The sequence below is a fragment of the Mustela erminea genome, chromosome 7 (genome assembly GCF_009829155.1).
Source record: "Mustela erminea isolate mMusErm1 chromosome 7, mMusErm1.Pri, whole genome shotgun sequence".
Classification (NCBI taxonomy): domain Eukaryota; kingdom Metazoa; phylum Chordata; class Mammalia; order Carnivora; family Mustelidae; genus Mustela; species Mustela erminea.
Window position 1 is genome coordinate 26,728,013 of NC_045620.1, and position 24,745 is coordinate 26,752,757.

At 36.7% G+C, this 24,745-nt stretch overlaps 1 protein-coding gene across 1 annotated transcript; it reads left to right on the forward strand.

The window, feature by feature from the left end:
- The first annotated feature begins 182 nt into the window (after positions 1–182).
- LOC116595111 (beta-defensin 126-like) lies at positions 183–4,048 on the forward strand. Its single transcript, XM_032351092.1, has 3 exons — positions 183–240; positions 3,664–3,860; positions 3,893–4,048. The coding sequence occupies exons 1-3, from the start codon at positions 183–185 to the stop codon at positions 4,046–4,048; spliced, it is 411 nt and encodes a 136-aa protein (XP_032206983.1).
- The last annotated feature ends 20,697 nt before the right edge of the window (positions 4,049–24,745 follow it).

Here is a 24,745-nt window from a genome sequence, read left to right on the forward strand (position 1 = left end):
ATAGTGATGCCTCAATTAGAGCGGCTGGTCAATGGACTGGTTGTTTGGCACAGTATCCTATATCCTACTGGTCTACTGGTTGAGCCCAACCCTGTCTAGGGAGGAAAATAAAGACCTGTGTGCAGTCACACTGAAGAGAGAGTTCTGGACTCAGAATCCACTGCCTACGTGTTTCAGGAGCCATGAAGTCCCTACTGTTCACTCTTGGAAGCTTCATACTCCTGGCCCAATTGGTTTCAGGTAAACAGAAATTTGCGAGAAAAGTCCAGGAAGGGTCCCGGAAATGGAATCCCTATTAGCAAACATCCATGGGAGTGGGGGCAGGTTTCTCACTGGTAGGGGATGCTAAGGTTTGCCTTACTTCTTCGGAACATCTCTGTTATACGAGACCTCTTACAACAGCACAGTGTCTATGGTTGGCAGTTAAGGAGAATAATGGGAATCCAAATGCAGAGAAATGTTGTTCCAAAGCCCCCTCTATCTTAACACTCAGGGCCAGCACAGGCCAGCCCTGCCTCACTTTACTTTGTATGGCACCAAGTATTACTCCTGAAGTAACAATTCTACAATATTACTTCTTCCAATTTTCATGGTCTTACAGAGAAGATCTCCCGATTTTTTACTCTTGGACATGATTAACAGGACAGCAAAGACTGTTTCTAAATATCTACAGGACTGTAAGGTGGAAAAGGAGAGAAACATATTCTGATAATCATGGGGAAAAGATTAAAGACTGATGGAAATCTTACATCAGATTTCAGCTATCTATGTATAGCATTCCTTCCTTTAAATTAATTCTATAATTTATATTTACAAAATTAAGACAAGAACACTGGGAACACTTCAGAAATAAAGAAACTGGCCACCATTCCATCACTGCTCACATTTTCAAAGTTGTTAACAACTGATATATGAGTTTATAATCTGCCCTTTTTAACTTAAGGTTGTAGCAGGTAAACTTTCATTCCTAATGCCTTAGTTACTTTTAATTTTTTTTTCAATTTTTTAATTTTTTAATAAACATATAATGTAAGTTACTTTTAATTTTTATTGATTTATTGGGAGCACAGAATTTTCATTTTCATGTTTTCAAATCTATTGTCATTTCCTTTGCATTCTCCCATTAGCTTAGAAAGTTCACTATAGTGAGGACTGTTTGTGTACCATGCTTACTGCATTGTCTTATTTTTAATTCCAGTATAGTTAATATACAATGTTTATATTAGTTTTGGGCATACAATACAGTGAATGAACAATTCTATATATTGCTCAGTGTTCATCATAATTGTACCCTTTAATTTTATCACCTATTTCACCCATTCTGCTACCCTCACTCCCCCTCTGGTAACCATTAGGTTGTTCTGTCTTTTGATTTGTCTCTCTCTTTTCCTCCCTTTGTTCATTTGTTTTGTTTCTTAGATTCCACATATGAGTGAGATCATATGGTATTTGTCTTTATCCAAATGGCTCATTTCAATTAGCACTGTACTCTCTAGATACATCCGTGTCTTCTAATGGCACAAAATGAATGAAGAACTCACTTTTAGAGGTAGAGTTTCCTAACAAACAATTGTATAACACTACAGTCTGCCCCTAGAAAAAGTATTTAAGGTTCTCTAGAATTTGTAGAACTGCTCAAATTGATGGTGGATAAGAGGAAGTTAATAACAGTAGGAAGGCTGCTTCAGAAGATGTTCAGATCTATTGCATCCTTGAAGTTCTATGAGTTTAGATGGTTGATTTTGCTCTCTGTCTCTGGGACACTGATGATATACACCACATACTTGCATGGTGTACTCTTTCTATATTAAAGGACTAGAGAAAACTCCTCACTTCCCTTTCTAGACATGCAAAGGCAATTCAGGATTATTCTGCAACATTATCCAAGGTTAACCCAAGATCTCTCTAGTTCAGAGAGATGCAAGCCTTTGAAAGGACATTTGGAAGGAAGCATCAACAAAACACCAGGGCTCAAGGTAGATCAGAATGAAAAGGAGGGAAACTTGATCTGAGGTTTCCATCTACTTGCCCCAGCTGAAGAAAGCAGAAGAACATTTAGATGTTATATCCATGGAGATATCTGGGATGGAGAGAAAGAAGACGACCATGGGGAGAGGGGCTAGAGAGACAGTTTAAGATCAGAGACCATTCTGGAAACTCCTTACAGACACAAAAGAATAAAAAGAAGAGATAAAGTAAGAAAAATAATGCAAACAAAGAAGTCAAGCAATCTTTTCCTATCTCAGAAATAGCAGGTTCTTCCTCTACTCTTAGCCTTCACATTATGCTATCACTTATTTGAACACTCTTCTAGATCTTCACATAGCAAGATCCCTTCCATCCATCCTTCTGTCTAGGCTTGAACATCATTTCCTAAGAGATAATTTCCTCAACAGCCCCACTGTTACTTTTAATCCTAATTTTAGGAGTAACAGGCCCATTCAGATAGCCCCACATCTATATATGTGACTACGTGTACATAAATATTATGTATGTAAAATCTCATTTAATCCTTGGAGGAGAATTAAACAGCTGATAAAAGATAACAGTGGTGGTAACAGTCAGAAATCAAAAGTGACTGTTTCATTTGCTTACTCTCTACTACATTCCATTATGTTTTTTAATTTGCTGCACTTACTGCAACTTGCAGTTACTTTGTTTATTCATTTTCGTGTTTATTTCCCCCCACCACCACCACCTCCTATATAAGCTTCTCAGATCTTTTCTTCCTGTTCATTGTTTTATTTCCATCATTCTTGCAGAGTTCTTAACTCTGCAAGAGTTAAGATAAGATGGTAGGGACCCATTATATGTGTTGATTAAATAGGAACTAGCTGAGCAACACAGAGCCCGATAAAAAGAGTTCTAATATCTCTTCAGGGTTTTCTATGTGCTACACCATGTGATGAGAAAATTTTTTAGATATGCATGTAATATGTAGGCACGCCTTGCAGAATGGCTCTCTAATGAATATATTCCTAGTAGAATGGCTTTTGGGTTATTCTCAAAAAGTTGTAGATTGAATTTATATCTCAATATTATATAGGTATGGATACATAGATATTCATGTATATATGAGAAATTATATTACATTTGAAAAGACAGTATATAGGACAAATCCAGTTACATTTCACATGCAATTTGTAGGGCCTCACAAATATGTAAAGATATTCTGAAATCTGACCAAGTGCCAACAAAAGCCATGTGCATTTGGGTGACAATAAGAAGCATTACAATGAAGATTTGAGCATTTTCTATTAGTCATTTTTTTTACTTTTCTTTAGGTGATTTATGTGTGTTTAATTTCCATTTTATGAAACTGGTTAAGGCTTTTATACTTATTAGAAATAATGTGTTACAAAAATAAAAAGAAAGAATGTATTACATATATTTTCCCAATCAAACAATGGGGAATAGATACCTGGTGAGTGTTTATATTCAGAATTTTGATTTCAGAAAGGCTCATACATACATCAAAATTTTATTGTGTATATTTTTATAAAATCTCATTTAATCCTCAGAGCAGGTCTGAGGATTAGGAAAAAATATAACAATGCCACTGGTAAGGGACTTGATAATCAGTGCACAAAAAACTATTGTTATTTCTATCTTTTTGTAATTGGTCCCTGGTTTAAAAAAAATCTATATAATTCCTTTATGCAGGTAGTTGGTATGTGAGAAAATGTGCAAACAGAACTGGAAATTGCAGGTCGATGTGCAGAGTGGGAGAAACGATGATACAGCCTCCTACTGGGATGTGCCCCAAAGAAAAACTGTGCTGCATCCTATCTAGCCAAATTGCCTGTGTGGTAACCTCAAAGACGACAACCACGACACATACTTCAGAAAGTCGAATGAGTGTCTTTAAATGAACATTCCTGCCTGTCATCAGACCTGGGATCCTTGCTTCATTAAATCAAAGGGCTTTATTCTGGTGTCACTCTTCTTGCTACACCCCATTCTCCCATGCCTCCTCGTAAAAATGTCTGGAAGGGCATCATGTTTCCTTAGCACCAGCAGTGCCAGGGGAGGGATGCAAATAAGGTAGAGGCCAGACACAAGTGAGATTTGTTCCAAAACACCTACTAGAGACTGATGGATGGAAGTTATGGTATCACTGAAAACAGTTCCTACCCTGCAAGCTCACAATCTGCCCATAGCAATGAATACCAAACGTTAAAGCACATCAGAAACACCCGAGAGACTATAAAACACATTTCTGGGCCTCAGCCCCAGTTTCTGATCTGTGGTAGAGCCTGAGGAATTAGCCTTACTCACAAATTCTAAGTGATGCCAATGGTTCTGATCCAGGGACCATACTTTGAGAACCAATGGCCCATAGATTGAGGGCAAAATCATATGTATTTTTGAAGTGGTTTCTGATACACAAGCATTCCTAGAGTGCTAAGGTAATCATTTTCTTATTAGATTTCCTACAACAACCTCAGAATGTAGGTACTGTGACCTCACTTCAGTGAAGAAGAAACTTGATGTATAAGCATTCAAACTGGAACAGATTTAATTGACCACTGGAAACATTCTGGCACTAAACCTTGATGTTGTCCAATTTTCTCCTCAATCACAGATTCCCACTTAGATAGGATGGTAGAATGAGATCTGTATACTGTGACCTAAATACAAAGATAGACACTCACTTTAAGCTTGAAAATTTTTCCCTTAAGAACTCCACCTGCACAAATAAGAGAATATGACTAGGGGCATCACAGACATCCACCCGTGCCTCAGAACCACTTTCTTGATACTTAGACTGGGAGAATAGGAAACGTGGTTGCGTTCACTGGCTGTGTTTGTCAGTCTGTTTGTCCACCTATGAGGTGATAGGGTTTGGCTGAATGTCTTTCTCCTTATCTTTTTCATGCTGATATCCTTCTGATTCTAAAAATATGAGCTTAGATTATGCCTAGTTGGGTCAACTTCACCTTTTACCTCACAAGAGGTAAAAAATTTAATGTGGAAAACTAAAAGTGGGAGAAAACATTGGTGAAAGAGTTGTCACACTGTAAACACAAGTCCATGAATGCTGTCATAGTGCCCTTTTCCAATTTCACTTGATCCCACATCCCGTTACTAATAGGTCCATGTGAATCTTCCACCTGTAATATGTATCATGACTTCTATTTCCACAGCTGGAGTAAAGACTCAGCTCTCAAGATTTGCCTGGGGACTATTGCAAGAGCCATTCTGTTGATCACTATGCATTTCTTCCATACATATACTTGTACATCCTCTCCACTGATAGCCAGTCATTTTTCTGACACAAATCTAATCAGCAAGCTCTCTTCTGGCAGCATTGCACACAGCATCCTAACCAACATTTCAGTCCAGGTTTCATGGTTCTTCATATTCAAATCCAAGATTACATTTCCAGCTTTATCTCCTTTCACTCCCCCAAGGGCCATCCCACATTTCTGCCATCCACACTTAAATACTATTGATTTGAACTCACTGGATTGCTTCTGGATTTGAGGTTTGTTTGTTTTTTTTTTTCAGCATAGCAGTATTCATTATTTTTGCACCACACCAGGTGCTCTATGCAATTCATGCCCTCTCTAATACCCACCACCTGGTTTTTATACATACTCTTCTCTCTCCACTTTCCCCTGGCCAGGAAAATCTTTATTTTCATCCAGAGGACATTCATAACCACATTGCTCCACCTAAAACACAACTACATCATGTCTTGTTTTCCTTTATTATGGCTTATACAGAATTTGTCATCATGTCACATCACATTCTATGTGTCCACTTGTATGTCTCCTCCTCTAACCAGCTTTTGAAATTTTATTCAAGGAGAGGAACTTTTTTCTATTTCTCTCTCTCTTGTCCCATAACTAGATTCTACATTAGAATTTGTTGAAAAAGTAAAGAAGGTTCTTGATAGCCTAGATGACTTTTGGATATTACTGAAATTTCACCTTTATTTATTCCAGATATTCTCCAGGAGATTGGCCTCTGCCTCCTGAAACAGATAACACCTATGATCTGTGATATAATCCAGCAGAAGAGATATGAGGGGTGGGTCATCCCAAACTAGCAGGACATCATTGCCTTTTACTCTCATGGCTCTCATTGTAGGCAGAACTCATAAACTCACACTGGAAAGAGGATGGACAGAGGCAGGTCACTTCAGCAGAGGAGGGCAGTAGGAAAAAACATGAACTTTACAGTCAGACATCTATGATGTCATTCATGGTCCCACCATTGACTCATCTATTCAGTCTGTAGACAACTGATTTTCCACCTTCATGAAGTTTATGAAGTTGAAGAATAGAGAAAATATTTACTCCCACTCAGTTTACTTTGAAGGTTGCTAGGGTAGCATACTCAAGTTTACTCACAACATAGGGACTCAGCCATAGCAGGTTGCTGATTCCTGGGTGAAGAGCAGAAAGGCACATTTCCTGAGGGCCCTGTCCACTAGACCATGGCTGCTCTGCATGGGTACGGTGATTAGAAGTCATGTTTCACCTGGAGGGAAGCTCATTACAATGCAGAGAAGGCTGTGACAGAGGTTAGGATCATAGGATCTCACTGAACAGCCAGATGGGATTTTAAAGGCTCCTGGTAGAACACACTGTGCTTTCCCCTCAGTAATCATCTTGATCACTACCTTGAAAACATCCCAGAGCTATGATTACTATGATTATAGATGAGGAATATCATCTTAGTGCTGCAGCCTGAAACTTTATCCTCCTGTCCTCTTCCTTCACATCCATTCCTTCTTCATCCCATGCTTGAGTTTAGGTGGCAAATAACCTTTCTTTGCTTTGTGGTTTTGGGGAGAAAAAGAACCTTCATTGTATGAGAATACACAAAGAACACTGATACACAATGTCATTAAATAAAAGCCTTATATAATAATTATGATAACAGGATTAAAGATGAGGAAACTGAGCAAAACATATCTAATGTTATACTAGGTTGGTAGGAACTTACAGCTTTTACTCATTGTGTGGCCTCTCCTTCAATTCTTTCACTGGTACATTTCACACACACCTTCATCCTAGAATCACTCTAAAAATTAAAATAGTTAAGGCATAAAGAACAGTTTCTGGCATGTATAAAACTCTAAGACACATAGACTCAGTGATATAAACTTCTAGTATTTAAATATGAAAACTCTGAGATTCATGGAGGACAAGGATTTTGCACAAACACAGACAGTCACATATCAAAGTCAGTTCCACCAATTCAAAGGCCACAACCTATCTGTAACCCATCTCATTCTAAACTGGAAGATATTCTCAAAGCTGATTTCTACCTCTTAAGCTTGTCATTTTGCATTGCTATTGAGTCCTCAAGAATTAAGTCTGCAGTGCATACAGAATAATCTGGACTCCAGCAGGAAAAGAGAGAAAGAAGGGCACAGGAGTTCATTTAAAGCAATCATGGGTGGGGCGCCTGGGTGGCTCAGTTGGTTAAGCATCTGCCTTTGACTTAGGTCATGGTCCAGCCTCACATTGGGCTCCCTGTTCAGCAGAGAGCCTGTTTCTCTCTCTCCTTCTGGTGCCCCTTCCCTGATTGTGTGCTCACTTGTTCTCTCTATATATATCAAATAAATAGATAAAATCTTTAAATAAATAAATAAATCACAGATGAGAACTTCCCAAATCTGTGCAGAGACTTGAACATCCAAATGCACAAAGGTAACAGAGCACCCTATCATCTAACTGGAGAAATTTTCTCCAAGACACATTATAATGAAACTACTAAAATCAAAAATAAAGAATCCTAGGGTCACTGGGTGGCTCATTTGGTTAAGCAGCTGCCTTCGGCTCAGGTCATGATTTCAGGGTCCTGGGATTGAGCCCCACATTGGGCTCCCTGCTCAGCAGAGAGCCTGCTTCTCTCCTCCCACTGCCTGCCACTCTGCTTACTTGTGCTCTCTCTCTCTCTCTCTCTCTGTCAAATAAATAAATAAAATCTTTTTAAGAATAAAGAAAGACAAGGGACGCCTAGGTGGCTCAGTTGGTTGAGCAGCTGCCTTCAGCTCAGGTCATGATCCCAGCGTCCTGGGATCGAGTCCCACATCGGGCTGCTTGCTTGGCGGGGAGCCTGCTTCTCCCTCTGCCTGTCACTCTGTCTGCCTGTGCTCACTCTCGCTCCTCTCTCTCTTACAAATAAATAAATAAAATTAAAAAAAAAAAAGAATAAAGAAAGACAAGAAAAGAAAAAGGAAGGAAGGAAGAATCTTAAAGGCAGTCCGTGAATGAAGACTGTAACCTACAAGGGAAACTCCATTAAGTGTCAGCAGATTTCTCAGCAGAAACCCTACAGAGACAGCAGAGTGACATATTCCAAGTGATGAAAGATTTAAAACTGCCAGCCAAGAATACTCTATCTGGCAAAGTTGTTCTTGGGAAATGAAGTATAAATAAATATAAACAAAAGCTGAGGGAGTTTGTCCATCACTAGACCTGTTTTGCAAGAAATGCTGATAGGAGTTTGAGCTGAAATGAAAAGAAGCTTATTGGTGACATGACAATATATGAAAGTATACAGCACACTGATAAAGGTGGAAAATGTTAGTCAAATACAGAAAACTCTAATTTTATAATAGTATAAAGTATATAGTATAAAGGCTAACAGAAAAGAGTATTAAGGGACGCCTGGGTGGCTCAGTTGGTTAAGCGGCTGCCTTCGGCTCAGGTCATGATCCCAGCATCCTGGGATCGAGTCCCACATCGGGCTCCTTGGGAGCCTGCTTCTCCCTCTGCCTCTGCCTGCCATTCTGTCTGTCTGTGCTTGCTCTCTCCCCCTCTCTCTCTCTCTGATAAATAAATAAAAATCTTTAAAAAAAAAAAAGAAAAGAGTATTAAGATAATTATAGTTACTATAATTTGTCAACAAATTCACAGCCTAAAAAGAGATAAATTGTGTCTCTTCAACAAATGGTGTTAGGGAAACTGAAAAGCAACATGCAGAAGAATAAAACTGGTCCACTTTCCTACACCAAACACAAAAATAAATTAAAAATGGATGAAAGACCTAAATGTGAGACAGGAAACCATCAAAGTCCTAAAGGAGAACACAGGTAGAAACCTCTTTGACCTTGGCCATAGCAACTTCTTACTAGACATTTTAGCAGAAACAAAAGCAAAAATGAACTACCAGGATCTCATCAAAATTAAAAATCTTCTTCACAGTGACAAAAACAATCAACAAAACTAAAAGGAAGCCTATGAAATGAGAGAAGATATTTGCAAACAACGTATCTGATAAAGTGTTAGTATCCATAATTTATAAAGAACTAACCAAACTCAACACCCCCCAAAATCAAATAATCCAGTTAAGAAATGGACAGAAGATATGAATACATACTTTTCCAAAGAAGAAATCCAGATGGTTAATAGACGCATGAAAAGATGCTTGACATCACTCATCATCAGGGAAATACAACTCCCAAGAAGACACAAATAGCTAACAGATACATGAAAAAATGTTCATCATCATTAGCTATCAGGGAAATTCAAATCAAAACTTCACTGAGATACCAACTGACACCAGTTAGAATGGTAAAAATTATCAGGACAGAAAACAACAACTGTTGGAAAGAATGTGGAGAAAGGGGAACCTACTTACACTGTTGGTGGGAATGCAAGCCACTTTGGAAAACAGTGTGGAAATTCCTCAAAAAATTAAAAATAGAGCTACTTATGACCCTGCAATTGCACTACTGGGTTTTTACCCCAAAGATACAGATGTAGTGAAAAGAAGGGCCAAATGTACCCCAACGTTCATAGCAGCAATGGCCACAATCACCAAACTGTGGAAAGAGCCGAGATGCCCTTCAACAGATGAATAGATAAAGAAGATGTGGTCCATATATACAATGGAATATTACTCAGCCTTCAGAAAGGATGAACACCCAACTTTTGCATCAGCATGGATGGGACTGGAGGAGATCATGCTAAGTGAAACAAATCAAGAAGAGAAAGTCAATTATCATATTGTTTCACTTACTTGTGGAGCATAAGGAATAACATGGAGGACAGTAGGAGAAGGAAAGAAGAAGTGAATTGGGGTATATCAGAGGGGGAGATGAAGCATGAGAGACTATAGACTCTGAGAAACAAACTGAGGGTTTTGGAAAGAAGGGGTGGGGGGATGAATTAGCTTGGTGGTGAGTATTAAGGAGGGCACGTATTGTGTGGTGTATAAACAATGAATCTTAGAACATTGAAAAATTTTTAAAAACTTAAAAAAAAAATACCAACAATGGGATATCACCACACATCTGTCCAAATGATTAAAATTATCTACACAAGAAACAACAGGTGTTGGCAATGATGCAGAGAAAGGGTAACCATCTTGCAATATTGGTGGGAATGCAAACTGGTGCAGCCACTCCAGAGAACAGTATGGCAGTTCCTCAAAAAATTAAAAATAGAACTACCCTCTGATCCAGCAATTGCTCTGCTAGGTATTTACCCAAAGGATACAAAAATGCTGATTTGAAGGGATACATGCACCCCAAAAATTATAGTAGCATTATCAACAATATCTGAACTATGGAGAGAGCACAGATGTACATCAACTGATGAATGGATGAAGATGATGTGGTATATATCTACCACGGAATATTACTCATCCATTAAAAAGAATGAAATCTTGCCATTTGCAATCACGTGGATGGAACCACAGTGTATTATGCTAAATGAAATAAGTTAGAGAAAGACAAATATCATATGATTTCACTCATATATGGAATTTAAGAAATGAAACAGATGAATATATTGGGAGGGAGGAGGGAAATAAATCATAAGAAACTCTTAATGAGGACTGATGGAGGGAGGGGGAGATGAACTAGGTGGGTGATTGGTATTAAAAAGCACTTACTGTAGATGAACATTCTGCTCCTGAAAGCAATACTGCACTCTACTAACTAAAATTTAAATAAAAAAATTTAAAAAGAAGTCAATTGTGACATCATAAATATAGAAGGGGAGGGGAAAAACCTTTATAAGTTAATGAAAATAAGCTGCTATCAGTATAAAATGGATTATTTTATCTATAAGATGCTTTATGTAAGCTTCAAGGTAACCACAAAGCAAACATCTAGAGTAAGTTCATGAGAAATTAAAAGGGAAGAGGGGCACAGAGCATACCATCATGGAAAATCACCAATTCACAAAAGTAGATAGAAACAGACAGGGAAAGGACCAATAAAAATACATAATAACCAGAAAGCAATAAAATAGCAATAATAGCTCCTTACATATTAATAATTACTCTAAAATAAATGGATTGAATTCACCAAACAAAGGCACAACAACAACAGAATTGTCAGAGATGATGGGATTGGGGAGATACTATAAGAATACAAACTTACTAGTGCAACTAATAGATAAACCCTAGAGATCTAATGCACACTATTAGATTATAGACAACCATATTGTATTATAGATATCAAACTTTCTAAGAGACTACATCTTTATTATCCCCACCACAAAAAAGGAATAATAATTATGTTATGTGACAGAGGTGCTAGCTGATGCTACAGTAGCCATCATATTGTATGTGTTGATCAACACGTAGTATGACTTAATCTTACACAATGCTATATGCCAAATGTCAATTTGATAATGAAATAATAAAAATATTAACCGTCCAATTAGAAAATAGGGAAAAGACATGAAGAGATAATTCACTAAAGAGGATATACAAATAGGAAATAGGCACATGAAAACATATTCAACATAATTAGCAAATAAGAAAATGTAAATTAAAATCAGCATGAATTAACTTTCCATACCTATCAAAACACAAAAATATAATATAGTAACAATCCAGAATGTTGGCAAGGATAAGGAAAAATTGGATCTTTCATACATTGCTAGTGGTGATGTAAAATTATATAGACACTCTAGAACTTAGGTGGGCAGCTTCTCAAAATAACTAAATATACATTTACTATACAACCCAGAAATTTACCTCCTGGACATTTACCCAGGAGAAATGAAAACATGTTCACACAAAAACCTGCCCATGATTGTTCATGGCAGTTTTGTATGTCATAGGCAAGGACTGAAAATAACAAATATATCCCATAATAGGTAAATGTTTAAACAATATATATTCATACCAAGACCACTACTTAGAACATAGCAAAAAAAAAAAATACAAACTATTAATACATGCAACAACTTGGATAAATCGCAAGGACATTGTGCTAAGCAAAAAAAGAAAAAAGAAAAAAGAAAAAAGCTAGTCTCAAAAACTCACATATTTTATGATGTCCATTATATAAAATGCTTGCAAAGAATGTATCTTGGGGGCACCTGGGTGGCTCAGTGGGTTAAGCCTCTGCCTTCAGCTCAGGTCATGATCCAGGGTCCTGGGATCAAGCCCTCTGCTCAGCAGGGAGCCTGCTTCCCTTCCTCTCTCTCTGCCTGCCTCTCTGCCTACTTGTGGTCTCTCTCTGTCAAGTAAATAAATAAAAATCTTTAAAAAAAAAAAGAATATATCTTGGATTTTGTGTATTTAATTTACACAAGTCAAACATCTATGTCTCTTTACTTGATGTCATCTCCAGGGCCAACATCACCTATTACCAGATTAACAGTTGTCAGGGATTAGGAATGGAGGAGAAAAAAGGTAAGTGTGACTATAAAGGGGTAGCACTAGGAGATCTTTGTAGTGATGGAATAGTTCTATATACTGATTGTAGTGCTGCTTACCAAATCAAAACACAAGACAAAATGATACAGAAGTCTGCAAACACTTTATACTGTTGTCAGCTACCTGTTTCAAAAATGTAATCACTAGGAAAACTGGATGAAGGATATGTAGGACTTCACAGTACTATCTCTACAACTTCTTGTGAATCCGTAATTATTTCAAAACAAAAAACTGTTTTTAAAAAGACCCAAGTTCTTTAAACTATATTACAAAGCTGTGCTCTTCAAGATAGCATGGTACTGGCACTAAAAAACAGACAAATAAATCATTGAACAGAATAAAGAACCCAGAAATGGACCCTCAACTCTATGGTCAACTAATCTTTGACAAAGTAGGAAAGAATATTCAATGGGAAAAAAAAAAACAGTCTCTTCAATAAATAGTGCTGGGAAAATGGGATAGCCACAGAAGAATGAAATTGGACCATTCTCTTATAGCATACACAAAGATAAACTCAAAATTAGTGAAAGACCTAAATGTGAGACAGGAAACCATCAAAATCCTAGAGGAGAACACAGGCAGTAACCTCTTCAACTTCTTCAACTGCCACAGCAACGTCTTACAAGACACATTTCTAAAGGCAAGGCAAACAAAAGCGAAAGTGAACTATTGGGACTTCATCAAGATAAAAAGCTTCTGCACAGCAAAGGAGACATTTAACAAAATGAAAAGGCAACCTGCAGAATGGGAGAAGATATCTGCATATGGCATAACAGATACAGGGCTGGTATCCAAGATCTACAAAGAACTTATCAAACTCAACACCCAATAAATAAATAATCCAGTCAAGAATTGGGCAGAAGACATGAACAGACATTTCTCCAAGGAAGACATGCAAATGGCCAACAGATGCATGAAAAAATTCTCTACATCACTTGTCATCAGGGAAATACAAATCAAAACAATGAGATACCACCTTACACTAGTCAGAATGGCAAAAATTAACAACACAGGGAACAACAAATGTTGACAAGACTGTGGAGAAAGGGGAATCCTCTTACACTGCTGGTAAGAGTGGAAGCTGGTAAAGCCACTCTGGAAAACAGTATGGAGGTTCCTCCAAAAGTTAAAAATATGGCTGCGTATGACCCAGCAATTGCACTACCGGGAATTTACCCCAAAGATATAGATGTAGTGAAAAGAAGGAGCACCTTCTACCCAATGTTTATAGCAGCAATATCCACAATAACTAAACTGTGGAAGGAGCCGAGATGTCCTTCAACAAATGAATGGATAAAGATGTGGTTCATATATACAATGGAATATTACTCAGCCATCAGAAAGGATGAATACCTACCATTCACAATGACATGGATTAAACTGGAAGGTATTATGCAAAGTGAAAGAAGTCAAGTAGAGAAAGACAGTTATCATGTGGTTTCACTCATATGTAGAATATAAGAAATAGCACAGAGGATCATAGGGGAAGGGAGGAAAAATGGAATGGGAAGAAATCAGAGAGGGAGACAAACCATGAAACTTTTGAAACAAACTGATGGTTGTGGAAATGGAGTGGGAGAAGGAATTGGGGTAACTGGGTGATGGGCATTAAGGAGGATATGTGATATGATGAGCACTGGGTGTTACATGCAATTAATGAATTATTGAACACTACATCAAAAACTAATGATGTACCATATGATGACTAATTGAATTTAAATAAAATAAAATAATGCAACTAGAAAAAAGAGAAAACAAAATGGATTGCTCTATCTTTGGGATACTTTATGTAAGCCTCATGGTAATCATAAAACAAAAACTAGAGTAGATTCAAGAAAGATAAAGAAAAGGAAAACAGAGCATACCACCATGGAATATCACCAATTTACAAAAGAGGGCAGAAACAGAGGAAAAAGAAAAATATAAATACATATATATAAATATAATACATATATATAAAATATAAATACATATATATAATATGTATATACATATATAAATACATAAATATAAAACATCAGAATGCAATTAAAAAGATGGCATTAGTAATCCTTGTATATCAGTAATAACACTAAATATAAATGTATTTAATTCAACAATCAAAAGGCACAGAGTGGCTGGATGGATAAATAAGCCCCAAGTATATATGCTGCCTACAAGAGGCTCACTCCAGCTTTAACACACATAGGCTCAGAGTGAAAGAATATATTCTTCCACACAATTGAAACCAAAAGACAACAGGAGTAGCTATAATCAAAACAAAACAGACTTCAAACCAAAAATGGTAACAAGAGAAAAAGAAGGTCAGTATATAATGGTAAAGGGATCAATTCATCAGGAAGATGTAAGAGTCATAAATATATATGCACCTAACTTTATTAATCAGAGCACCTAACTTTATTAAGCAAATACTAACAGATCTGAAGGGAGAAGTAGACACCAATGCAGTAATATCAGGGGACTTCAATACCCTCTTAAAGCAATGGATAGATTATCCAGACAGAAAATCAACAAGAAAACATTGGATTTGAACCATGCATTAGGCCAAATGGACCTAACAGACATTTACAGAACAGTCCATTCAACAGAAGCTGAATGAACATTCTTCTCGAGAGCACAGACATTATCCAAAATAGACCACATAATAGGACACAAAACAAATCTTAGCAAATTTAAGATCATAGCAAGTACCTTTTTTAAATCATGAGGATATTGAAAATCTAAACAGACCAATAATGACTAAGAGCTCGAATGAATTTAACAAAAATCTCCCAGCAGAGAAAAATCCAGGACCAGGCAGCTACAGTAACAAATTCTATCAAACATTTAAAGATGAACTAATACTAATTCTCCCCGAAAATGGAAGAGAAGGGAACACTTCCAAACTCATTCTACAAGGCAAGAATTGTCTTGATACCAAAGCCAGATAAGGACATTATAGAAAAGAAAAGTCTAGACCAATATGCTGGTGAATATACATGCAAAAGTACTCAAAAAAGTATTAGCAAAACAAATTCAACAATATACTAAAAGGATTACCCACTATAACCAAGAAAGATTTATCCCTGGAATTCAAGGATAGTTTAACATAAACAAATTAAATAATGTGATACTGCACATTAATAGAATGAGAAATAAAAATCATATGATCATCTAAATAGATACAGATAAAGCATTGAATATAATACAATATCTTTTCATAAGTAAAACCTTCAACAAGTTGAGTATAGAACAAACACACCTCAAAATAATAAAAGTCACATATGGGGCTCCTGGGTGGCTCAGTTCATTAAGCAACTGACTCTTGATTTCAGGTCAGGTCACAGTTATAGGGTCCTGGGATTGAGCCCCGTGTCATGCTCTGTGCTCAGTGGGGAGTCTGCTTGGGATTCTCTCTTTCTCCCTCTCTTTACTCCTCCTCTTTCTCTCTCTAAAATAAATAAATAAATAAATCTTAAAAAAAAAAATAAAAGCCACAAACCACAAACCCACAGCTAACATCATACTAAATGGTGAGAAACTGAAAGCTTTCCCTCTAAGATTAGGAACAAGATAAATGGATGCCCACTCTCAGTCTCTTATTCAACATAGTACTTACTGGAAGTCCTAGCTACAGCAATTAGGCAAGATAAGAAATAAAAGGCATCCAAATCAGAAAGGAAGAACTAAAACTGTCATTATTTACAGAGGATATGATCTCATATATAAAAAGCCCAGACTCAGAAACAATAACAAAAAACCTGTTAGAATCAATAAGATAATTCAGTCAAGTTTCAGGATATAAAATCAACATAGAGAAATCAGTTGTATTTCTATACACAACAAAAATTATCTGAAAAGAATAAAACTACCCCATTCGCAATAACATTAAAATAATAAAATACCTAACGGGGCACTGGTTGGCTCATCATTAAGTATCTGAGTTTGCCTCAGGTCACGATCCTAGGGTCCTGGGATGGAGCCCTACCTGGGCTCCCTGCTCAGCAGGAAGCCTTCCTCTCCCTCTCCCACTTCCCCCTGCTTGTGTTCCCTCTCTCACTATGTCTCTGTCAAATAATTAAAATCTTTAAAATAATAATAATGATGATAATAAAATACCTAGTAATAAATTTAGCCAAGAAATTGAAGGATCTATACAATAAAAACTGTAAGACCTTGTTGAAATAAATTGAAGACACAAACAAATGGAAAGATATCATGTAGTCATGGAATTGTAGACTGGAACAAAATTGACAGCCCAGACCCACATATACAATCAACTAACATTTAACATGGGAGTCAAGAATATCCAAACAGGAAAGGGTAATTTCTTCAACATGGTGCTGGTAAAACTGAATAAACACATGGGGAAAAATGAAATTGGATCCCTACCTTGCACTACTCACAAAGATTAACTTGAAATGCCTCAAGGACTTATACATAAGACCTGATACCTGGTTTATAAGAAAATGTATATTACATGCTTCACATAAGACTGGATCTTGATTTTATATATCCCATCACAGTGGTGTTCATTTACCATCCAAGATTTCCATTCTTCCTTAATTTTTGTCCTTTGCAGATTCCTTGTTTTTTGACAGCTAGGCAATGTGATAATAATTCCTTCTTTTTAATTTATCCAACTTTTGGAGTTGTTTTCATCAAAAGCATTATTCAATATATATATGGTACTATATTTCCACTACAGAAGTCCACTCTACATGTGTCTTATAGTCTAATACTCCTGGAATCTTTTTTTAATCCAACAATGAATCTCTGTCATTTGATTAATGGGTTTAAACCAGGAGAATGTGTTTTGATTGCTTGCATATTAGGACTTTTTCCTGCCCTCTGGCTATGTCCTATATATTTCTCATATCTTAGTTTCCAGTGGATAGATCGTCTTTTCTCCTGTTGGTAAGAATATTAAATATTTTAGTTTTATTTATTTATACACTTATTTTGGTTATTTGTCCTCACATTTAAGACCCATACTTATGGTTATGTTTACCATTATCAACTTACCACAGAACTTCAAAAATAAAACTTAAATAATGCAAAGATTTATATACTTCTCTTGACTACTCAGACTTAACAGATCACAGGTGACTTCACAAATCACCTATAAAGGAAATTCATGTCCACAGAAAGACTACAAATAATAAAACCAATTCTTTGACTAGGGCTTACACCGTATAAAGACTGGTGGCAAAGGTGAAGAAAAGTGATCCTTGGGAGGTAACTTCTCTTAAAGTTTACATTTGCCACCAATAAGGATTTCTTCCATACCAGTTTCTTTTGGTGTAAAACATATTCCTATGAAAAACTACTGTGTCACCTGAATGATGGAGATAGTCCTCATTCAAACCAACTGAACTGTTTTGTTTTGTTTTGTTTGTTTTTGGTATGTCTATCAGTAGTTCACAGAATTGAAATTTTTTGAAAAAGTGGAATCAATGGCTGAAGGATAATCTAAGTATACATCTCCCCCTACTGGAGATTTCTGACTTAATGAAAGTCAGGTACCTCAGAGTTATCCAAGATTCTCAGTTACAGGACACACAGGTGCACACACACATACACACACACATGCACACGCACACTTAAATAATAATGGAATAAATAAAATAATGAAGTAAAAGATGTTAAATATGTTAAAAGAGAATTAAGAGATCTAAATAATTTTCTCAAAGACAAGGTACATCTGATAAAAAAATACATAGATCCTCTTTCTTTTTTCTATTGTGACAAAATATATATAACATGAAATTTCCATTCTAACAATTTTTTAAGGATTTTATTTATTTGTTTGACACACAGAGAGAGAACATAAGCAGGGAGAACAGCAGGAGAGGGAGAAGGCCCCCTACTGAGCAGGGAGCCCAATTTGGGGCTCAATCCCAGGACTCTGAGATAATTACCTGAGCCTAAAGCAGTTAACCGACTGCACAATTTTACGTGCTAGTCAACAATGCAAGAACATTTCAATTTCTCCACATCCTCACCAACACTTGTTGTTTTCCTTTTTAAAAAAAAATTTTAGCCAGGGCACTGGGCGGCTCAGTCTGTGGAGCGTCGGTCTGCCTTTGGCTGAGGTCATAGTCCCAGAGTTCTGGGATCGAACCCCACACTGGGTCCCCTGATCAGCAGAGAGCCTACTTCTCCTGCGCTTCCTCTGCTGTTTCTCCCCATTGTGTTCCCTGGTGCTATGTCAAATAAACAAATCTTTTCTTTTTTAATGTTATGTTAGTCACCATATTTAAAAAAATTTTTAACTATATTAGTAGGTATGAAGTGGCACCTCATCTTGGTTTTGATTTACATTTCCCTAAGGACTACAGATATTGACCATGTTTTCATGTACTTATTGGCCATTTGTGTATCTTCTTCAAAGGAACTTTTCAAATCATTTGCCTATTTTTAAATGGGATTTTTTTTTTACTTTGAGTTGTAGTTCTTTATATATTCTTCCTATTAAACTCTTATCAGATATAAGGTTGGCAAATATTTTTCTCATTCTATTGTGTACTTTCACTTTTTTTAAGCTTTAATTATTTGAGAGAGAGAATGCACAGATGGCTGGAGGGGCAGAAGGGGAGAGAAAGGGGAGCAGAACTCCCCACTGAGCAGGGAGCTGGACACAGGGCTCCATCTCAGGACTGTGAGATCATGACCTAAGCCAAAACCAAGAGTCAGACCCTTAAACAACTGAGCCACCGAGGTATCCCTTTCATTTTCTAGATAGTGCTCTTTAATGCACAAAAGTTTTAAATTTTGGTGAAGTCAGATTTATCTATTTTTTATTTTGTAGCCAACATTTTTGGTGTCACATTTAAGAAACCATTGCCAAATCTAAGGTCATAAAGATTTCTCCCTGTTTTCGTCTAAGAGGTTTATAGATTTACATCTTAAATTAGATTTTTGGTGAATTTTAAGTTAGTAATTGTAAATGATGCAAGATAAAGGTCCAATTTCATTCTTTTATCTGTGGATATCTAGTTTTTTCAGCACCATTTATTGAAGAGACTAATCTTTCCCACCAAATGGTCTTGACAACCTTGTCAAAAATCAATGGACCAAAAAAAAAAAAAAAATCAGTGGACCGTAATGTGAGAGTTTATTTCCAGGCTCTTAATTCTATTCCATTGGTTTATTTACCTATCCTTTTGCCATGACCACGTAGTATTGATTACTGTAGATTTGCAGTAGCTTTTGAAACTGAGAAGTCTGAGTCTTCCAATTTTGTTCTTTAAGATTGTTTTCCCCTATCTGAGATTCTTAAAATTCCATATGAACTTGAGGATGAGTTTTTACATTTCTGGAAAAAAGTACCATTGAGATTTTGATAGGGATTGCATAGATCTGTAGCTCATTCTGGGTACTACTGACATCTTAAAGATACTGTCTTCTAATTCATGAACAAAAATGTCTATTTACTGGGCATCTTGTTGGCTCCAGTCAGTAGTGTCCAAATCTTGATTTTGGCTCAGGTCATGACCTCAGTGTTGTGGGATCCAGCCCCAAGTTGGCTCCATGCTCAGCATGGAGTCAGCATGAGATTCTCTCTCTTCCTCTGCCCCTCCCCGCTGCTACCCCATGCTCACTTGGTGCTCTATCAAATAAATAAATAAAATCTTTTTTTAAATGTCTTTTTACTTAGTTTTCAATGTTTTGGAGTTTTCAGGATTCAAGTGTTATAGCTACTTGGTTAAATTTATTCTTCAGTATTTTATCCTTTTTGATGTTATTTTAAATGGAATTATTTTCTTCATATCTATTGCAGATTATTCCTTAATAGTGTACAGAAATGCAACTGGTTTTTATGGTAGAAAAAAACCTAACCAAAGAGGTAAAGGATCTGTACTCAAGGAACTACAAAACACTCATGAAAGAAATCGAAGAAGACACAAAAAGATGGAAGACCATTCCATTCTCTTGAATCAGTAGAATAAATGTTGTTAAAATGTCTATACTGCCTAGAGCAATCTATACATTTAATGCCATTCTGATCGAAATTCCACCGATATTTTTCAAAGAGCTGGAGCAAACAATCCTAAAATCTGTATGGAATCAGAAGAGACCCCGAATTGCTAAGGAAATGTTGAAAAAGAAAAAACTGGGGGCATTACTTTACCTGATTTCAAGCTTTTCTACAAAGCTGTGATCACCAAGACAGGATGGTACTGGCATAAAAACAGACACATAGACCAATGGAACAGAGTAGAGAGCCCAGATATGGACCCTCAACTTTATGGTCAAATAATCTTTGACAAAACAGGAAAAAATATACAGTGGAAAAAAGACAGTCTCTTCAATAAATGGTGCTGGGAATATTGGACAGCTGTATGTAGAAGAATGAAACTTGACCATTCTCTTACACCGTACACAAAGATCAACTCAAAATGGATAAAAGACTCAACGTGAGACAGGAATCCATCAGAATCCTAGAGGAGAACATAGGCAGTAACCTTTTCGATATCAGTCACAGCAACTTCTTTCAAGATATGTCTCCAAAGGCAAAGGAAACAAAAGTGAAAATGAACTTTTGGGACTTCATCAAGATCAAAAACTTCTGCACAGCCAAGGAAACAGTCAAGAAAACAAAGAGGCAACCCATGGAATGGGAGAAGATATTTGCAAATGACAGTACAGACAAAGGGCTGATATCCAGGATCTATGGTAGGTTTTATATCCTACAAGTTCGCTGAATTGATTAATTAGCTCTAATAGGGTTTTTTGTGAATTATTTAGGGTCTCTCATATGTAAGATTATGTTCTCTGTGAGTAAAGATAGTCTTTCTTCTTCCTTTCCAATTTAGATGCTCTTTCTTTTTCTTGTCTAACTGCTCTAGCTAGAACTTGAATAGAAGCGAAAGCACACAATCTTCTCTAGTTCCTGACCTTAGAAGAAAAGTTTTCAGCCTTTCACCCTTGAGTATTAGGTTGGCTGTGGGGTTTATCATGTTGAGGACGTTCCTTCTACTCTTAGTTTATTGATCTTTTTTAACCATGAAAAGGTGCTGGATTTGGTCAAATGCTTTCTCTGCATCAACTCTGATGATCATGTAAAGTTATGTATCTTCATTCTATGAATGTGGCATTTTACATTGACTATTTCATGAATAGTCAATTATATTGACTATGTTGACTATTTCATGAATAGTCAACAATAATGAATGCTCCTTGCATTCCTGGGATATATATTATACATGACCATGTGGTCATGTATAATCCTTCAAATATGCTATTGATTCATTTTGCTATTATTTTATCAATGATTTTCCCAGCTATATTCATGAGGGATATTGGTCTATAATTTTCTTTTTTTAAGATTTTATTTATTTAAAAAAAGATTTTATTTATTTGAGAGAGAGAGAGAGCATGAGAGGAGAGAGGTCAGAGGAAGAAGGGGACTCCCCGCCAAGCTGGGAGCCCAATGTGGGATTCAATCCCAGTACCCCAGGATCATGACCTGAGCCGAAGGCTTTTGTTTAACCAACTGAGCCACCCACGCGTCCTGTCTATAATTTTCTTATAGTGTCTATATGGTTTCTGTATCAAGGTAATGCTGGCCTCATGGATAGGTTAGGAATTGTTCCCTCCTATTCAATTTTCTGGAAGATCTATTTTTAATTTCTTGAGGAATCTCCACACTGTTCTCCAAAGAGCCTGCACCAACCTGCATTCCCACCAACAGTGTAAGAGGGTTCCCCTTTCTCCCCATCCCCTCCAACACATGTTGTTTCCTGTCTTGCTAATTTTGGCCATTCTAACTGGTGTAAGGTGGTATCTCAATGTGGTTTTAATTTGAATCGCCCTGAGAGCTAGTGATGATGAACATTTTTTCATGTGCCTGATAGCCATTTGTATGTCTTCATTGGAGAAGTTTCTGTTCATATCTTCTGCCCATTTTTTTTATATGATTGCCTGTTTTGTGTGTGTTGAGTTTGAGGAGTTCATCATAGATCCTGGATATCAACCTTTTGTCTGTACTGTCATTTGCAAATATCTTCTCCCATTCCATGGGTTGCCTCTTTGTTTTCTTGATTGTTTCCTTTGCTGTGCAGAAGCTTTTGATTTTGATAAAGTACCAAAATTTTATTTTTGCTTTTGTTTCCTTTGCCTTTGAGACATATCTTGAAAGAAGTTGCTGTGGCTGATATTGAAGAGATTACTGCCTATGTTCTCCTCTAGGATTCTGATGGATTCCTGTCTCACATTTAGGTCTTTTATCCATTTTGAGTTTATCTTTGTGTACGGTGTAAGAGAATGGTCAAGTTTCATTCTTCTACATATAGCTGTCCAGTTTTCCCAGCACCATTTATTGAAGAGACTATCTTTTTTCCACTGTATATTTTTTCCTGTTTTGTCGAAGATTAATTGACCATAGAGTTGAGGGTCCATATCTGGGCTCTCTACTCTGTTCCACTGGTCTATGTGTCTGTTTTTATGCCAGTACCATGCTGTCTTGGTGACCACAGCTTTGTAATAAAGCTTGAAATCAGGTAACGTGATGCCCCCAGTTTTATTTTTGTTTTTCAACATTTCCCTAGCAATTCGGGGTCTCTTCTGATTCCATACAAATTTCTGGATTATTTGCTCCAGCTCTTTGAAGAATACTGGTGGAATTTTGATTGGAATGGCATTAAAAGTATAGATTGCTCTAGGCAGTATAGACATTTTAACAATGTTTATTCTTCCAATGCAAGAGCATGGACTGGTCTTCCATCTTTTTGTGTCTTCTTCAATTTCTTTCATGAGTGTTCTGTAGTTCCTCAAGTAAAGATCCTTTACCTCTTTGGTTAGGTTTATTCCCAGGTATCTTATGGTTCTTGGTGCTATAGTAAACGGAATCGATTCTCTAATTTCCCTTTCTGTATTTCCATTATTAGTGTATAAGAAAACCACTGATTTCTGCACATTGACTTTGTATCCTGCCACGTTGCTGAATTGCTGTATGAGTTCTAGTAGTTTGGGGGTGGAGTCTTTTGGGTTTTCCATATAAAGAATCATGTCATCTGCGAAGAGAGAGAGTTTGACTTCTTCATTGCCAATTTGGATACCTTTTATTTCTCCTTGTTGTCTGATTGCTGTTGCTAGGACTTCTAATACTATGTTGAACATGAGTGGTGAAAGTGGGCATCCTTGTCTTGTTCCTGATCTCAACGGGAAGGCTGCAAGCTTTTTCCCATTGAGGATGATATTTGCTGTGGGTCTTTCATAGATAGATCTGGAAGAATCTGAGAAAGATTGATTCATTCTTCAAATGTTTAGGGGAATTCAGGGTGCATGGATAGCTCACTCTATTCACTGTTGGACTCTTGATTTTGGCTCAGGTCATGATCTCAGGGTTCTTGAATGGAGTCCCAGGTCAGCTCAATGCCAGGCGTGGAGCCTGCTTGGGATTCTCTCTCCCCCTCCCCACCCCCGACTCAAGCTCTCTCTCAAAATTAATTAACTAACTAATTAATTAATTCTTTGAATGTTTAGGAAAATTCGTCAGTTTAGCAATCTATCTGGTCCTTGACCATTGTTAGAAGGTTTTGTTTTGTTTTTTATTACAGATTCAGTCTTCTTATTTGTTATAGACCTATTCAGATTTTCTCTTTCTTCTTGAGTTAGTTTTAGTAGTTTTTGTAGGACTTTGTCTATTTCTTCTAGATTATCCAATTTATTGGCATACAGTTATTGTTATTCAATTGTTGTCTCATAACCATTTTTATTTCTGTAAGGCTGTAGCAATGTCCCCTCTTTCTTTTCTGATCTTAATAATTTGAGTCTTCTTTATTTCTTTCTTAGTCAACTTAGCTAAAGTTTTGTCAATATTTTTCTCAAAAATGTTTTGGCTTTGTTGATTCTGTTGTTTTTCTATTCTCTGCATTACTTACCTCTTCTCTCATTCTTACTGTTTCCTTCCTTCTGCTAAGTTTGAGTTCAGTTTACTCTTCTTTTTCTATTTTCTTAAAGTGTAGGGATAGATTACCGTTTTGAGTTCGTTTTTCTTTTTTAATGTAGACATATACTAATATCAATTTTCCTCTTCACACTGTCACTACACATGATTTTTGGCATGTTGTGCTTCATTTTAATTCTACTCTAAGTATTTTCTAATTTACCTAGTGAT

What these genes read in the sequence shown, in the direction of transcription:
- LOC116595111 (XM_032351092.1), top strand. Translation starts at nt 183, where the DNA reads ATGAAGTCCCTACTGTTCACTCTTGGAAGCTTCATACTCCTGGCCCAA. An exon ending in CCTGGCCCAATTGGTTTCAG is followed by an intron (nt 241 to 3,663) that starts GTAAACAGAAAT and finishes TCCTTTATGCAG; the next exon opens with GTAGTTGGTATGTGAGAAAA. An exon ending in CTTCAGAAAGTCGAATGAGT is followed by an intron (nt 3,861 to 3,892) that starts GTCTTTAAATGA and finishes GCCTGTCATCAG; the next exon opens with ACCTGGGATCCTTGCTTCAT.